The following is an 18,684-nucleotide window of genomic DNA, read 5'->3' as shown; positions in this document are numbered from 1 at the left end:
CAGAGCCTGGCTTTCCTCCAGCACGTGCCAACCTGGCCTGTCAGTGCTGGGAGCATCGTTCAGGCCGGGGGCAGCAGCCACTCAGCCTGGCCAGACCCTGCTCAGAGCAGATCTTCCACGGGACCGGTGCTGATATACGAGCACAGGAAGTTTGGATGTGAAGTGTTATTTCTACTTTTGATTTATTCCTCATTCAAAGGCGGAAGGGTTTGTAAGCAGCTGCGTAGTCGTGGAAACATCTTCCAGCAGATTTAGAGCGTTTGCTGAAGCTCCCTCACACACCCATCTCTGTTATAGCCGTGCTTGTAAAAAACCATAGATATCTATTACTAGAGCTTTGCATTGAAATCTTGCTGTATTTCAGGCTGGAGATGGAAGAAGCCAAAGTAACTCAGCAGATGTTGCCAGATGCTTTAAAAGGTGCATTTAAAACCTCCCTAAGGACCTATGTAAAAAAAAAAAAAAAAGCATGGAAGAATCACGGTTAGTGTTACACACACATACATAAACAGATCCATTAACTGAAATAGCCTTTTAACTGTTATTCATATTGAGCAGTATGAGCAAGCACATCGTTTTTTGCTGTCTTTATTGATGTATCTGCACTGTGTTCAGCAATCCTATAAATCCATTATTGCTGGGAACAGCTGCGGAGCAGACTGATAAGCTGGGAAAAGAGCACACAGCCAACAAGGCTGAATAACCAGCTCCAGGCTGGTCCGAGCCAGAGCCTTTACACCTTGGACTGCACGCACCATCAGAAAATCAGGACTCAAGCGTAAGAGCACTTCCCGAGGAAGCAAAGGATTATTTGTCATTGTCAGGCTATAGGTGAATTTAAGAGTTTCTGAAAAAAGTCATCTAATCGGGTGTTGTCATGGTTTGGGCTGGACTGGCCACTGAAATGAATGACAGATGTGCTCCCCAACCTCTCCCTTCAGGGAGAGAAGGATGAGAGAGAGACTTATGAGTTTAAGAGAAAGCAAATTATTTTAATGAAATATTAATGAAAATATAATAATGTTAAAAAGGAAATGATGAAATATATACAACATATACAAAACCAGTATCAAGCTCCCAGGATGATGACAATGTCACCAGGGGCACATGGAAGTCCCAGACTGGACTCAGCAAGGGATGGAAGCTGAACCCAGGAACTGGATTCAGGAATGCACAGATCAGGATAAAAAGCAGACAAACAGACAGAGTCCTCCTCAGACACCGGCCATTGCAGAAAGAGGGCTGAACCTTTGATCCCTCAGCTTTTATACTGAGTGGGATGCAGGTGAGATTGAATACCCCATTGATCTGTTTTGGGTTACTTGTCCTGTCCCCCTCTCCCCACAGGTGCAACCTCTCTATGCTCTTCCACTTCCGACCCTCCAATGGGGCAAATAACAATTACCTGACCTTGATTGTTACAGCAGTAAGTATAAGCAAGAGCCTCTCTGTGTACCATTCATTGGTGTTAATTATAAAACACCAGGCCTTATCTCTGTTAGAAGTGGATACTGCCTGAAAAATGTGACATTAATTTCAGAGAGTGCAGTTAGAAGAGGCTTAACTGAAAAGTAAAATTACTGAACAGAAAATTGGTTCTGTTTTACCTCAAAGCAGGACAGGTGTACAACACTCCACAGATGAGCATGAGGTACCTGGCCCCTGTGGAGCAGGCAGACAGCCCTATGCAGGCACGGTGGCCTGTGCTTAACCATTGACACCGGCCAGGGCTGGAGGGGACGCTGGGCAGGGCTGGAGGGGACAGGCATTGCACCTACAGCATGGAGAGAAGGAAGGGGAAACAGCACATGGGTAGAGGCAGGTTATCAGAATCTGGGAAGGAAGTGAAAAAACGAGCAGTCTGGCAGGAAAAGCTTTCCCTGGAAAGAACAGTGGTATCATGTGCCATCTGGAGGCTTAAAGCAGAAATTGAACAGGATCTATTTCCTTTGTGGAGAGACAGCAATCACTTTTAGGTGGATACATACCTTAATCGGAGCTGACATTAGATCAGCCTTTATCACAGAGCCTGTTTTCCTTTTGATAGTACATTCCCAACACTAGAAGCACATCAGAAAACTGCCAGATAAAAAACCCAAACAAGTCCAGAAACCTCTTACAGAGGATACGTGTCTTCTTGCCCATCCTGCCCTGCACTGAAACAAGGGCAGAGACATGGCATGGTGTGGAGAGCACCCTGTCCCTCACACACTGAGCACACAGCCCTTGTGCCCCTACCAGTCTTCTTGTAAGCTCTATTAGTATACCAGGGTTGTCCATGAAATGCTAGCATTACATCCAGAACGTGGTTCCTAAGAATCTAGCTTTTCCCTGGTCACTTGGAAAGTTGGAGGTAAAAAACATGAGTTAAAGAAACTCGCTTTGTATCAAACTAAACCACCTTTTCTCAGTGAGAGGAGCTAATTTCCTAGCTTTGCTCTGGCTGTCAGGAGATGATGTCTTAATTTAAAATGAAATAAACCCAGGAACAGCAACTTGGATGAATAAATGGGGCTCTGATAAGTAACAGGGACAAAGAAGAACAGAGCTGGATCCTGAATCTTTTTCTTCAGGTCTAAGAAATAGCCTGAGAGGGGCTCCCAGCTTTTCCCTCTTGTCAGAGGTATAAACAGCTCCTTCCCTTCTGCCAGCAAGCAGGCAGGAAGCAGCTCCTCCTGGTCCTTCCATGTAAGGTTTTCTGCTTTGTTTACATCCTCCTTCCTCGCAGGCAGGAGGCTGGCACGGGCAAAGAGTTTGCCCAACCTGAGAGGATGGAGAATGGAACGAAGCACAGCACTGGAGAGAGACACTGTCTGGTCCCAACTCTGTAAATGCTTCTGTGAACTGCTGAAAATGAAACCATTTAAAGCCTGAGGTCTCAACAACACAAAGTCTTACGTGAAGAGCTAAGACTCCCTGAAGCAGTGCCACAGTAACTGGAAAAAGGAAACTTCTCTGGTGGGTATAAGAAGAACGCTGTACCTACTTACCTCAGAAGCAAGTAAACTATTGATCTTTGCTTGCCCCTCATTCTGCCCCTGGACAGAAGTGAAGAACACATCTGCATTTTTTAATTAGTTTTTACTCAGATCACCCAGGAGCTGTTAAGACCTAGCATCTTTCCCATCGCTAAGAAGCTTTTTCTTTTTGCTTGAGAAAAGCAGAATGTGCAAAGTTTTCAGGTGTTTTTCCCTTCCAAGCTCCCATTTCTGACCCTCTCCCACAAGAACACCCACATCTGTTCCCCTCCAGACTCCATTCACTGCCTGGTAACACCCAGCCAGGAAGGGCATGCAAGGACAGCAGTATTTCTGACTACATCCCATTTATCAAGGAAAGGACAGGACAGAAATATTACGTCCTCTCCTCTCTGACCTCCACCTTTTTAGTCTCAAAGGCAGTAAAACTAGTAAACAACAAGACCAGGTACAGAACAGGATTTCCAGATACGCGGGTTCAGCTCTACCCACCTGAACCGACTAACACTCCAATGACAGCCAAAACAGTTGGCTTTACTGAAGTTCTAGTATTTCAAACAAACCTATGTGATTTAAGGAAAAAAATTGAGGAGTTTTGCTCCCTAAGTCTCCTTGAGGCTGATCGCCCCTGGCAGTGGTGGTCACCTGCTGTAGGCCCTGCACTGGAAGGTTCATTGTCACAGCTTCTCTCCTGCAGTACAAGTCCCACTAAGAACACTCAGACAATCGTCGTGTAGCTGGCACGTGCTCCCACTGGAAGACGACAAGACAATCACACTTTGCTCTTCCCATCTCACCATGCAGTTGTTTCAGAAAATGCAGCAGGGCTACCACGGAGGATCACAAGATTCTACAATAAACGTCAGCACCCCATGAGGAACTGGAGAGCTGCTGAGTTCTCCCTCCAGGCACATGATTCTCCTTGGGAGTGATTCAGATGGCAATCAGGAAAGGAAACTAAGAATTTTAGGAGAAATGGACTTAACTGAGGTAATTTTATATGCACCTACAGTCAGGTAATCTGCAATCAAGAATCCAGCTACAACATTACAAAGATATTCCTGTACCCCCTTCTATCATCTTCCTCTGACAACAGAGCATCCCCTCCAAGGGATCAAAAAGTCCTCCCTTTTGTTTTTCTGGAAGTAAATGAGTCCTAGAAACACTGGTCCTCCCCCGAGGCTATTTCAGTAAGTGGAAATATTTTGACTAACTTCAGATGAAGGTATTATTCCTTAAACTGGTACCAAGCTCTTCATTTAGAGAAACCACCAACTGCCAGGACACATGAGTATCAGGCCCTGGTCCTGCCAGGCAAGTCTCAACGACAGATGAACACCCTTACAGGGAGGGAGGTATTCTGTCCCTGCATGCTCCCTGGGCATACGGGGAGCCTGTAATACACATCCAACTCAAGTGCCACCCTAGAGGATGGGAGCTCACTTTCCTTATCCATTCTAAAGCCCTTCTAAATCAAATGGGTATTTCTGAAAACTAATTTTATTCAAAAGAAACTGAAAAGAAAACCTCAAGAAAGGAAACAAGACAGAAAGTGCTCTAGGATGATGCTTTTTAATTGTTATTTTTATATCTTTAAAAACAAATCAAACCATTAAAAACATTATAGACATGTGCTGAAACTTCCTGTACAACAAATATGAAAACAATAAAATTTGTACATCATTTCAAGATATTCAACAGTCACTTATTTGAAACACATCAACTTTTCCCTTCTTAAGCAGGCCCCAAATGGGAAAAAGAGTAGAACAGAAATGCAGGAGATGTAATTGCCACAGAGTGGAGCTTTCAGCCTGAGAAGCGGATAGCTTTAGGTAAGCAACAATAAGAGAAAACACTGACCAAAGAGACAGATCTCAGCAATTGTAGCAGAGAACATCAGAAGGCAGGGAAGAGTTATTTGCAGGAATTCAAGTCATCCTGACCAAGACAGATCCACAAGGTAGTAGAGTGTTACCTGTAATCCTCCTCTTCCTCCTGCAGAGCTATCCTATGAGCCATGTCTTACTTATTCACATTGACACTACGGCCAACTTCATGTTTACAACATTTTAAACCTTACCAACTTTTTCCATCTATACCTGGGATCACAGCAGGTCATTTACTTCAAACTTCAGTCCCTTCTCACAAGGAGTCAGTTTTGGGAAAACACATGCATACAGTTGTATTAAGAATGGATGCTCATTAGATGATGCCGCAAGTGAGAATTTGGCACCTGCTTCCAACATCAAAGCAATGGAACAGATATGTTTGTTTTCTATACGAGTATCGGGGCAGTGGTTAGGCAGAAACACATCCCATTCTAGCTAGTTTTCTGATGTTCTGCTGCAATATAATGCAAACACATGATCTAGCCTAGTACATTCATCTCCCTCTCTTCCGTGCTATACAAAACAAGGGCCTTCTGAAGCAAGACAGCATTCACCACCCTAAGGCAGCAAGTTCTTGGGAAACCTAGTGTAATGAATACTGGCTCTGTGCTCTGCACAGATGTGCAGTAATTAAAAGACTAAGAGAGAAAAAAAATAACGTGACTGTAAGGGGCAGGCTTTCCTCCCTCCCAGTTCCTTTGGAATGGTTCTGTTTGGTCCAAGTGGTTTATCTTTATTTGTCATCTGTCAGCAGCTTAGGAATAATGCCAGGTAAGGGATCCACTACGTGGACTGCCAGTTTAGACGGAGCCGGGCAGGATCATTAAATATGTTTGGTTTTGTTGTTTTTTTTTTTTAATTTTTCTTTTAAAATATTTCAGAACAAGAGAAAAAAATATATTCAAGAACACACAAGTGGCTGCTACCAAAAAAAAAAAAGGAAAAAAGCTGAAGCGCACTGTGGTTTGTCCTCCAGTTTTGCTCACACAGTACACCACAATTCACACCAGGTTATAAAAAATTCCTCTGGATATCTGTAAAGTTACAGTGTGCACCAGGAATTCCTACATTTTCCTATAGCTGACAGTGGATTCTGCGAGGTTGCCAGGTTCCACTGTAATGCCACATATACTCCTAGTATCCGTAGCTTTTTCTGACAACTCTGCTAAAACAAACTAAAAAACCAAAAAAAACCAAAAAAGAAGCAGCATAATTCCAGGGACTCTGGTTATTAAACCTTCATAAGATTTTCACCACTTTATAGCTATTCTATAGCATTATTCGTAAACTTCATATTCCTCTGCAATGCAACCAGTGCAATGATCCAAAGACCAAAAAACATCCCCCCAGCTACTTAAGTCCTTCATTGGAAATGCCTTCATAAGTCTAACAGTTATGTACCAGCAAAATAAATCCAATCTAATCCCTGACTTGTAAAATCAGCAACTAGGGGTTTTCTGCTTGTTCATTCTGTTTCTAAAAGGACCAGTTAAAACAACAGCAGCAGTATATTGCAAATAATTATAAAACAATTACATTAGATCAATGAGATGCAGGCAGGTAAAATGTGTCTCAGTTATGAACGGCTAAAACAACTGAGAAATTGGTCTTTACAGCAGAATTTTGTGCAATGTGTTTTGGTAGAAACAGTAAAGCCAGTCAATCTGTTTGGGAGTGCTTGGACACTTGGAACCTTAGTTCAACATTTTCACAGATTTACATATTTGAGGAAAAACAACAACAATGATAAAAAGACACCAACCTGAGTAAAACTCTATTAGAATAGAGTGATCATTATTCAGTAAATCACATATTGCACCTTTAAATAAATCATTATAAGTTGTATAAAAACAGGAATATCAGCCAGGAACAGGGAGGAGCTATTCTGTCCTTCATACACACCCACACAAACCCCCGCACACACATTCACATGTTCACTTGCTCAGTTTGTTTGTTGGTTTGTTTTTGTTGTTGTTGTTTTGTTTTTTGTGGTTTTTTTTTTTTTTTGTGTTTTTTTTTTACTACAGTTAAAGCTCGGAGTGACAGAGCACACTCCTTTTCCTCTAGTAGAGGCACTGAAACATTAAGGCAGGGGATATTTGTGGTGAAATGCAAAAACAAAGCTCACCTCCAAACTTCTGGAGAGTCCTGCCAAGAGTGCAACTACAGTTAAGTTTGACATAAGCCTTATTTAAAAATCCATGTTCTCTTAAGAGTTTCAGTACAAAAATAGAATCTCTGCTGGGTTTTTTTTTTTCTAGAGTAGCAACTAGAAAAGGCACAATTTCCAAGTATAAATGTCCATTTGAAGGAGCTGTTTGTACTCCTTTTTTAAATAAAAAGGAACACAAAAAAAAAAATCACAGAGGCACATATCTATTAGCTAACTAACCAGATACAGTAGATAAAATATGTTCCTGAAACTTATAATTAAATATATTAAAACAGCCCACAGCCTGGTATCTGTAAATGAAATAATATGAAATTGTAATAAAAAGCTTGTGTTATTATTTTAATTTTTAAATTCTAGTTCACTGTTCATACTGTAATTGCTATTTCACCTATCAGCACTGTTAAATTCCCAAGAAAAAGCAAGATTCCTCTGTTAAATTTAAATTGTTTGTTGTTTTGTTTTTAATATCAATCTGCGACTCCTGCCAGCATTGTGTTTTTCCTCCTGTGGATCACATCTTCGAGTGCGGACAGAACTGGAGAAGCCAGACATGAGACACTGCACACGATCCCGGGAAATGCGAGTAGAACATCTCCCTTTCCTCTGTGCAGGTAACACCTCCTGGAGACACTGCGTTCCTTCCAGACTATGCGTGGTAGCCATTGGCCTTCCCAAAGCCTGGCCCAGGAGTGACATTTTCATAGATCGCCATTGCTGTCATATTTTGGTAAATAAGATCGGTTTTCTTGTCTTTCTGGGATCTAACAATATCCATAACACACTGGTTTAGGAAGACATACTGGTCCTGGTGGGAGAAAAAGAAAAAGGAGGGTAAAAACATTTCTAGAAAATACCTGATTTTGGAAGTGATTCTGCTCCTGGATATAGGTTTTGGATGCACTACGCTGAATGTTATCATAGAGTATTTTTTAGAAGTTGTATGTATAGTTCATAGAAAATAGGGCCGGGAAGGACCCCATGATGTCATCTCATCAACCTCTCATAAAAAACTAGGATCAAGTTTACCGTCATGCCTGACACCCTCTTACAAGACTTTCACGATAGAGATTTTACAGCCTTTTCCAAATCAGCTTGAGTTAATCCACACACCTTTTTGGATCAAAGTGATAATTTCAGGAGGAACACGTGTGTTCCTGCAGAGCACAAAAGAAAAGATACACACCAAGACCACTTGACTCAAGATAATTCTGGCTCACAGCTACAAAGATAAAACTCACAGCACAAGCTCCTACAAAGTACTCTGTAAAGAGATTGCTTGGACATACTACAGCCCCTGGCTGCAACTACTGCTGTGGGAAGAGATGAGGTAGGAGGGAGGGAAGTTAAAGAAAGACCAATTTCAGATTGCTCCTTAGTATTCTCCTCCTGTAATGCTGAGCTACATCTTGAATCCACCTTTCCTGGATTATTACGCACATTTGAGAAACACGCTGCTGGATGAAAGACAGCCTCACCTCAGTTTGCACCATTAAAGGTCGGTGCATGCGAAGATCATATACCACTCCGTACACATCTACAGTATTCTCCATTTCAATCTGCTGAATCAGGCGGTCGATGGCAATGAACGTCCCCGTCCTCCCAACACCAGCACTGCAATGACACAGGGAAGCTAGTTACTGCTCTCTCCCAGCCACCTGCTCACAGGTGGCCTGATGAAGAGCCAGTGAAGCTTGTAAGAAGCCTTCTGATATTTCAGTGGCACAGCTATTACAAACCTCTGCAGCCCAGAGGGGTGGTTCTCACCATCACCAAGAGGGAGGGAGTACACGCTTCTGGGCTTCCCAGCCTTCCACTTGCACATGATTACATATAAAAGCACTTGAAAAGGCAACTTTTTCAGCTAAGTTTTCCAGGCTAGGAGAGAAGGTCTATTCTACTGAAATTTTGTATCCCATGCTTTGCTACCTACGTAGCATTGCTAGATTTCTGAAGCATGGGGCAAAGGTTCTACTTTGGCAAGGTGAACAGCCCATGTCCTTAAGCAAGGAGACAATTTTATTATTTTTTTTTTTTTTAAAAACACATTGAAAAAGAATTATTCTTAAGAAAAGCCACAAGAATTTGTCTGACACAAACATGTTCTTCCTACCTGCAGTGCACCAGAGTAGGAGAGTCGATTGGGTTTTGACTGCTGTACTCATGAACAAGGTGTCTGAAGTTGATGAGAAGGTCTGTTGTCTCCGGCACTCCGTGATCTGGCCAGGAGGTGAAATGGAATTGGCGCACCGTGTGGCTCTCTGGTGTGTTGGACTAGAGGAATATACATTATAAGAAAGAAAATATACAAGCTTCAGAGATGCAACAGTAGGGCTTCCTGCCATATGTAACGGGCAAAGCTCAGCTTCATTAAAGATGTCTGTATCAAACTGTGCAGCAATTTGATTAATGATATATCAGTTTCCCTCTTCCTTCCGCTCTGGTAGAGAATACTTTGAAATAATTTCCTTTTACTCTTCACTACTCCAAGATCACCTCTGCCGCCTTAAATTCGCTACAGAGATGGGGCTAATTGTGCAGTCTAGCAGACATTACAAGTACCTGGATAAGTACAAGTTTTGGTGCAAGTCTCAGGGAAACGTGAGCTTCAGGATCACTGATGGGGCAATCGGCAATTCCCAGTAGCAGCCTGGATTTTGCTGGCAGAGCCCTTTCTGCCACAGGGAAGGTTTTACTGATAACTCATTCCCACATCTGAATATGTTACTAGAAGACTGTGGTGGGAAGCCAAGGCACATAAACAAATGCACATACATAAATATCACCAGAATCTTGTCAGTAAGTGGCATGAAAGAGTTTATATCAGGCTTTTGGCAGAAAGCAGACCAATACATTCAAAGCCTCAAATTAAACCAAACCACTCTTATCCTTTTCCCTCAGATAACTTTGAATTTGATTACATTTTAGTGAAATTATTACATTCTGTCACTCCTGTGCTGTTTGACATCTGAAGTCACAGTGACAGGATAAACTGCTCCTACAGATATTTGTACACAACTAACAGCTGAGGGGGCACTCACCTTTTCTACAGTGAAGTCCCTTATTGTCCATTCTGGAAGGACAATCTCCGAGACCATTGTCACAATAATATCACCATAGGTCTTCGATTGCTTGTCTGGCCAGTATTGCTCACATTTTGTCTAAGAAGAGAGTTACAAGGTCAGACACATTACACACAGCAACGAAGCAACTGACTGAGTTTTAAATAACACACCACCAGAGGAAAGGCTAGAAAGCATGTCATCCTTCCCAATGGCCTATCTCAGGACAGGAGAAGCTCTACCAAAATCATTATTTAGGGAGAAGAGCCCACCCTTAAAGACAGCGATTCCACAACCCTCCTGAGACAATCTATTCTAGCAGTCAGCATATATAAAAATAGGAAAAAAGCTAAAAAAAATTGGGTTTATTTAATTTAGAAAACAGTCTTCCAGTAAGTGGACAGTTGTTAAGAGAAAGTGGTTAGTCTCCAACCTACTAGGGTAACAACAAAATTAGAAGAGATTCTGCCATCTTCAAGAGATGGTTCAGTTTTAATAAAAACATACCCGGGCTTGTTCAACACATTTTGTCAACATAACAATAGAGTAGATATTCCTTTCCCAAATCATGCGCCAAAAGTCTTCTATAGTGTTGGGTAAAGGACCCTGTGTAGCAATAAATGCCTTCTTTGAGTTATAGCCCTAAGAAAAAGAATAAAAAAACAATATAAATGTATATATACACACACAGTTGCATCAATGAGACATAAAAAGCCAATTTTAAACACCAGTATGATCTGTTAAGCCTACATCATAAAAATACACATTATATTTAATTTCAGCTAATGAAACAACTTACAGGTATATAGTTTGCATTAATATAATCATCAGTTGCATAGCTTTGTTCTAAAAGTTTAACACGAGAAATATCATCTGCAGAAAAAAAAAAGGAAAAGAAAATTAGGAATCTTAGAACTAGAACCTTTCAGCTTATCTAATGCATGGTTTCTAAACAAAAGTTGGTTTAGAACAATGTGCATTTTAAGAATAAAACTTCAGGAATAATAAACAGTGGTAGTTTAAAATGTTTAGAATGAAAACCTTCAGAAAAACGACTGTCCAGGATAAAAATTCAGAATACTCAATACTGGTTATTTTTTTTTTTTTAAATGGTTTGGTCTTGCATATTTATATATTTTTAATTCAACACAAAATTTACTATAGTTTTAATTACTGGAGAAAAATAGATAATTTATCTCCTGCTGCCACTGCAGCTGATGTTTTTCCTCCACAGCATGCCTAAGTACCCTTCACTGTTCACCTTTCAATTTCTTCTTACACTTTGCTGTCATGCAGACAGCCGGGCAGGGCTTAGGCTCTTTGTCTGCAAAGCTGGCCAGCAGGGTCCTAATATTTCTCATAGCTCTGCACATCCCTCTGTCCATAGTCAACTGTTAACCTCCTGTTTTTTCAATCTGGACTGCAAGTTTCTCACAAATGGCAAATTAAAATTTTTCATTATGGGAAAGTTCTTTAAGGAGATTTCTTGAGGGGAAAGTTTGGGAACATTCTTGAGGGAAAGCTCTTCAGGTTTGCTTATACAGTGATTTTGGGAAAGCAGCAGCCCAAATTAATTCCTTTGGAAATTGATGACATTAATCCATCTTTGAAACCTCTGGGTACTATTAAAGCCAGACTAGCTAAACCCAAGGTTTTTCACCTAAAAACTCAACCAGTAGAAGATGCAAAACTGAAGAGAGTAACTCACATGGTAAGACGTTGTTGTATCTATTTTTCCCCCTGTTGTCAGCAAGTTCAGCAGCAAATTTGGGCTGATGAACACCAGCAGACCTGAGTTCCTACAATAAAAGAAGGCCTCATGAGCACCTGGTCCTGGTTGAGGAGTCACACAGAAACACATGACTGAAACAGACAAACACTCCAAATGCTGTTGGCTTCTGCTGTAGAAGTAAGCATGTTAAACTGGGATAAGCGATGATAAAAATAGGCTTTTTATAGAGAGAGAGACAGTGACAAACTGGCTAGAGAAGGGATTAATACAGAATGTAGGAATAGTAGCATAGCTTTAAAAGCCCAGAAACAGTTTTGCAGAAATACACGACACTGACATCAACTGCACGCTCATTGTGACCCCAAGGCTGTGAGCTACTTAGCATAAGCTTTACAGACATTACAGGGAGAAAGGGAGCAAGAACATCATGAAGGGACTCAAGGAAGCAAAATCCGAGAGGAAGGCAAGGTGGAGCACCAGCCTGAAAAGTACAATAAAAGGGACAGAATTTGATCTGGAAAGATGAAGCAAGTCAATTAATAGGTTCAAGGAGATGAAAAAATTTAGATTCTTTAACATCTGACATGACAACACAGAATCCTTACTGACACTTGATTCTGGTCTTTTGCACCTTACAACAATTGAGCTTTAGCACATTTCATAGAGAAACAGTTACGGTCACTAAGGAAATCGTAATTGCTGTTTCTCTGACTGCTCCTTCAAGCTATTCACAGGTGTCGCTTGCAAATCACACCTATGCATTCAAGGAGTCAGTGATATAAGCAAGAGACCTGTCTTGCTGTGTAAACCCCAAAAACAATAAAAGAAACAAAGCACAGAGAAGTTAAATAGCTTTCCCTAGGATAACTCTGTAGTGCAACTAGGGCAATAACTCTGGAAATCCTGGTTCTGGTGAGACTTCTGAGCAGCAGCCCACGCTATCACAGGTAGAGATAATGTTCAGGATGTGAAGTATTTATCACGTGCTTCAACTAAATTTGGAGCTGAATTAGGGAAAGAAATAATCTCTATAATAAAGGTGTCTTGTCTTCCCCTTCAGTAAGCCTTGCATACACTCCATCGGAAAACTAATCTGCCTTTCAAAAGCTGTTTGTCATGAAGCTCTCTCCACTGAGGGCACATACCTCATACTCTTCAGCAAAACCACAGTTGGAGTCAGCTTGCTGCTTCTTAAAGTAAGACTCAAAGTTCTCCACTTTAATCATTTTTGATCTACAATGAGAAAAAGCCATGTATCAGTAACTGGTACTAAGTAAATAAACCAGGAATTCAGTTAATGTGTTAGAAAGTGTGCTTTACTTACTTCTTGATTCTTCAGGGGAGGGTGGGAGGAAGAAAAAAAAAGGTTGATTAGACACATGCAGCTGTATTTTTCACTATGTGAATCTAAGAATGAAAGCATGACTGTTAGTAGCAGCGACAAAACTGCATTTACAGGGGACAGGATAACAAGCATAGCATTTAACTGATCTGTTAAACAAAGGAGAGAATCACGCATCCTTCAGGAGAAGAATATTACAGAAGACATCAGTCAGCCACTTCTGTACTCCCATCAGATTGGCTCCATTCCCTGGTGCATTTTATGCCAACTATCAAAATCTACACAGGTAGGATTTCATGGGATGTTCTGGCCATGCCTTTCCATTAACACAAAAATTGGTGCAAGAACCAATAACGTGATTCAATCGCACTGCCTGTGACTTCCAGCATGTTGTGGTTACCCTCCCATGGCTAGCTTTTACAATCTCAATGTGATCCACATTAACGGCACAGCACAAAGCAGTCATAAAGCAAAGGAAAATTCAGGCCACAGGGCAGAATTTTGCCTATGTGCATTTTATCAACAATTTGGATTGTTTCCTCAATGTGCACGGAAGCCTGCCTTTCATTCAAACATCTTGGTTTTCAAAATGGCGTGGAGCGTTTGTTTGCCTAATAGAGATTCATGAAGCAAGCACTCAAATCCCTCTGGCAGCTTTACAAGTCTCGATCAATATGATTATTTTTAGTCAGCAGGCTGGAGTCTTTAAATTCCATGAGGAATTAATACTGAAAAATTCTACATAAAATCGCACAGAAAACAAGTATCGGGGTCCAGAGTAAGTTTTGCAATTACCACTTGAGCTCAGAAAACAATGTGTGGAAGGACACGGACTTACTTAATTGGAGAAAAGGACACTTCAGTATTTCTTTTATCTTTCCTAAAAGGCAAAAGAAAACAACACAATAGGTTCACAGTAGAATTTGATACAACACATATGAGATTTATGACGACAGCTATTTCCTGTGCCTGAAGAATTTCTATAGAAGTTCAGAACATTTTCTTTTAAAGCATCTCATTCCGTGCAAAACCCCCTCCTGAGGCAAACCTTACACCTGCAGTAAGAACTTCATCCTTCATTCAGTGGTGCCGTGCAATGGGACTGTTTCTTTCTATTTGAACCAGAGTATAATGCCTGAACACAAAGCACATAGTTTGGTGGAAGAAGTACCTCTGAGGGATCTGCATCGTTAGCTAACATTGCAGAAGAATTGCTACTCGTCCCAGAATCCCTACAGTAAGTGTTCTACAGTGGTAATGAAAGCAGTAGTTGAATGAAAATAAGCGTTCCTAGTTTTAAAGAAAGCTCTTCTCATTATGATTCACAGCTATTGGACACATTTTTAAAAATACGAGCAGTTAATCAAAGAAACTAAGAAAATTGGACCAAGGGCCCTACAGCTAACTCTTTAGAAAGGATGTACTACATGATCAGAAGCAGGAAAAAGCCTTTCTGGACTCTTAAGTCCCAGATTATTTGGAAAAGATTGGAAACAGAGACCAGTTCAAACCCTAGGCAATTCATCAGCTCCTGGAAACTCCACAATGGAAGTTTCATGTCACGGGCCATCAAGCAATTAAAAAGCGTGATTAATGCGTAATTTAAAATAAAACTAAGATAGAATTACATATGTCTTTTAGCACAATAATTTCTGATGTTTTCTCACTTCTGACTGAATTACTTCATCAGCATGCACAAATTCAGAAGAATTCAACAAAACAAATCTTAACCCATTACTTAAGTATGGGGTTGAAAAAAGTCATTTAACTAGTTCGATACATCAACTCTAATCTGTAACATACAAAAAAGATTTTTAATAGAATGTATTTTAAAGCATCATGACAGAAGCGTATAAAACAGAGACAAAAGATACAGAAGTGAAATACTGGTGTTCCTCATCACAACAAATACAATAATGAACACACATTACCTTCTCCTTCTCCAGAATATGAAACCCCCTATAGTGACTACAGCCAAGATAGCTAAAAGGCATCCAATAACAGCTCCAGTGATAACACCTGATCGAGAGAGAACAAGTATTACTCATTACTGATTTACCTCTTTAATAATGATTTAACTCAATCAACATGCTACGAGAGAACCTCACAAGTGACAGTGCATGCTCTGCTAAACATCTTTTCTCTACTGTGTCCTTTGGCAGTACCAGTATTGATAGCTCATTAAGGATAATAAACGAAGGATGATAAATCAAAAAAAAAAATTTGGATCGAAGAATGATTATCTGCATTCCAATATAGCCATTTCGAATTTACCAGAACATCAGCTGCTCTTTGCTACTTGTTTCTGTACCAAAGTCTCAGTGTGTCATCCAATCCCTTTGAGCACGCTGTGAGTAGCGCAGCTTTTGGTTACTTACACTGTGGAAGTCACACATGGAAAAAAGAGGTCACCTGCAAAACTAGCAAGGCATGAATTTACAGAGCAGTGTCACAGTAAAGCTAGAAACACTCCATCACAGAGAGACCAAAGGGTGTTTTGCTATTATGAAACCTGCCATAATTAAGGAATCTCTACACACTGTGTACGTACCAAGCCTCCAGTCCTATATTTGACATTAACTATACCTGGATCCTGGGGTAGCAAAACCGCCTCAGAACAGGGTGAAAATGATACATAACTATCTTTCCCCACAATGATCTTGTCCGTAGTAAAGGTAATATTAGTGAAACCTGCAACACTTGCCCTGTTGATAAAGAAGAAAAAACCCCCAGGTACGTTATACGGTTTTAACAGCCTTAAGCAAGATCTGTAATCTTTTAGTTTTCAACTGCATCAAAATTAACGAAACAGTGGTTTGACATAAATACCTGTATGAATGAAGTGGAATCAATGGTCCGTTTTCGTAGCCATACATTGTGTTTCCCTTGCCTACATTAATGATGTTTGTACCATTCTGAGAATGGTAAGAAGGTGATTTTGCCTGCTCTGGCTCTATGACATATGTTACATAGGTGAATGTCGTCTTCTTCTTGAAATCTTTGTACGTGTTGTTCAATTTAGACTTCAAAGATGTACAATCTTCAGGAAAAAAACAAGGACATACGTGATATACATCATTCACTGTTTTTGCACCAATTGGCACAGTGGCTGAGATGGTAATAGGGTGTCACATTAACTACAGTTGTCATTACTCCATAAATATTGCCTGAAATGAAAGGCTGAGTACAACTGACAATCTCAGAAATCTCTCCTAGTGCAGTAAAATTTACCGAACTACCTCTCTACTCCCCACTGTTATTTTTGGTTTTACTTCCACTGTGCACAGTGGACCTTCTCTGTAAAGGTACATACGCACTCTGTTGACTATCATATGTTGAGAGTACAATGCAAACAGTGTGGAAAAAGTCAATCAGTATTTGATAACGTCATGCTACCCAAACAACATCAGGAGTCATCCAGAGTAACACTGAACTTGTCATGGCCTGTACTTCCTTGCTGTGTCTTACAAGAAGTCTCACGCCTAAAATCTATGAGACAAAAGAGCTAATTTCTGCCTTCTTGTAACACAGACAAGCATTGGACAAAACAGCGATCAGAACAGTTTCTCTTCCAGAACACTAAGAAGAACATGCCACCACAGTCAGTGGACCAACAGGACACCATGTGCAGAACAGCATCACTTTACAGTGTCTGTTGTTAGAAGATGAACCCTAGAAATTTGGTGCAGATTATACAGTTGAGGCATATGTGACCTAAGAGGTAATAAACAAGCTCAAATTACGAGTTGTCCAACAACATATGAGCAAACTGATGTAAATATTCAAAGCGTTGCGAGAGGAAGAAGAATCTTGTGCGTTTGACTGAAATTTGCATACATTGCTCTCTACTGACTGCCTTTACAAAGCTAAAAGCAGATACAGTATTGAATTCACCTTTAAAAATGAGAAGCCTTGCAGGAGCTCCGAAAGGTGGAAAAGCTCTAGTAAGTCTTCTACAGTTGTGCAGACAAGGTTTGATCTGCCACCAGTGAGCAGGTGGCTCACTGCCACGAGCAGCAAAGCTCTCATCAACTGTAACTGTACAGGAACAGGGTGCAAGACAGCTCTTCCAAAGCACTAGTCTGGTTACGTTTAATGCAGCTGAGGTTGAAATTAACCCAGTTGCCTAGAAATACTACAATACTATCCGAGACGTGTTATATGTTCTGTTTGGTTTTAACTTTCCAAAAGGACGTACATCCCAGGTTGTATCTGCAGCTCCTTGTGGATGTCTTGGATATCACCCTAGGACACCTCAAACACTCTTAGACACCACTGCTTACGCAACTGAATAAAGTCCCCTCTGTCTATCCTACAGGTAATGATTTCTGTTCTAAGACAGAAACTCAAGCATATTAATGTTATTTCCATACCAAAAAGCTGAAGTGATGCTTGGTCATATGGATGGCTTTCTGCTCCCTATCAAAGCATTCAGACTCTATATTATAAATACAGGCAACCTTCCTTCCTTATTTCTCTCAATCACATCTTCAAAGTCCTCTTTCTTGAATACTTTGCAATCAAATCCACACAGAAGAACGTACTGAATTTCAGCAAGGCTAAACAGGAATGGCTGAAGGTACAAGCAGAGCTGTTGCTGGGTGCAAGAGACACATTCAAAACAGCAACTTTGGGGCAGCTGAGTAGGCACGTGAAAACAGTAATTTTCTGCGCTGATATACTCTTTATGTAAATAAATATGGACATTTCTTAGACATATATGCTATGGAAAACCACAGAAGAAAGATCTACAGTCAAACTGCTGCAAAATGAATTTCCAGTGTTAAGACAAAGGATAAGCATGAATGTCAAATCCCACTTTGAGGAAACTATCTCCATCAGCTGCTTTATTCCTCTAGTGCTCTGGCAGAAACGAAAATTAGTTCAACTAGAATCTACCCTGCAAAGGTAAGTTCCCTAATTTTACAATTTATCACTAGACATTCACCAATTAAAGACATTTCTCTGTTTCGATGCTTTAAGGATGTGAGTTTGATAGACTACCTTCTTGCTTTCCCTAGCATTCAACCTCCAATGGCATGTAATGCTGACAATGCTATTCAAGCCTTCTACCTGCACTCCATCTCTCTCAGTTAATAGTGTTTCAAGGAAAATCAGAAGCAGGTAAGTTTTTTGGTTTTGGAGTTGTTTTTTTTTTTTTTGTTCACTTGGTTGTGGCATTTTTTGGGTTTTGTTTTGGTTTTCTTTGAAGATCTTACTCCAGGTATCTTCCAGCTGAAGGAAGGAGGGGAAAAGGGGGAAAACCACCCCACACTTCAAAGCTCGTGGCAGGAATCACTGGCAAATCAAGATGCCAACAGCACAGTGGCAATACCTATGAGACTTATATACAAGGATAAGTCAGGCTGGAAAAATGTGAGTGAAAACAGTGGCTTTCTGAAAACAAGGAGTGACTTCAAATAAGCAAGGTATTTGCCTTATGATTTCTGAAAGGTGAATGAAAATACTGAGTCAGCTTTTTCTCCATCCATTTAACACCTATTTAGAGTA

At 40.6% G+C, this 18,684-nt stretch overlaps 1 protein-coding gene across 1 annotated transcript in view; it reads right to left on the bottom strand.

Annotated features, from left to right (window-relative positions):
• Positions 1-6,859: 6,859 nt before the first annotated feature.
• Positions 6,860-18,684, bottom strand: part of PTPRJ (protein tyrosine phosphatase receptor type J) — a 77,492-nt gene continuing 65,667 nt past the window's right edge. The window contains exons 14-25 of the mRNA XM_054199403.1: positions 16,003-16,213; positions 15,760-15,878; positions 15,105-15,192; positions 14,012-14,053; positions 12,977-13,064; positions 11,808-11,898; positions 10,899-10,972; positions 10,607-10,741; positions 10,079-10,198; positions 9,151-9,311; positions 8,516-8,651; positions 6,860-7,845 (exon numbers count right to left, since the gene is read on the bottom strand). Of these exons, the coding sequence (XP_054055378.1) occupies positions 7,687-7,845; positions 8,516-8,651; positions 9,151-9,311; positions 10,079-10,198; positions 10,607-10,741; positions 10,899-10,972; positions 11,808-11,898; positions 12,977-13,064; positions 14,012-14,053; positions 15,105-15,192; positions 15,760-15,878; positions 16,003-16,213 (1,424 nt within the window). The 3' untranslated portion in view covers positions 6,860-7,686. The remainder of the gene's footprint in view (positions 7,846-8,515; positions 8,652-9,150; positions 9,312-10,078; positions 10,199-10,606; positions 10,742-10,898; positions 10,973-11,807; positions 11,899-12,976; positions 13,065-14,011; positions 14,054-15,104; positions 15,193-15,759; positions 15,879-16,002; positions 16,214-18,684) is intronic.

Source organism: Rissa tridactyla, chromosome 4 (genome assembly GCF_028500815.1).
Source record: "Rissa tridactyla isolate bRisTri1 chromosome 4, bRisTri1.patW.cur.20221130, whole genome shotgun sequence".
Taxonomy (NCBI): Eukaryota; Metazoa; Chordata; class Aves; order Charadriiformes; family Laridae; genus Rissa; species Rissa tridactyla.
Note: the sequence above shows the minus strand (reverse complement) of the source record. Positions and strands in the feature narration are given on the sequence as shown.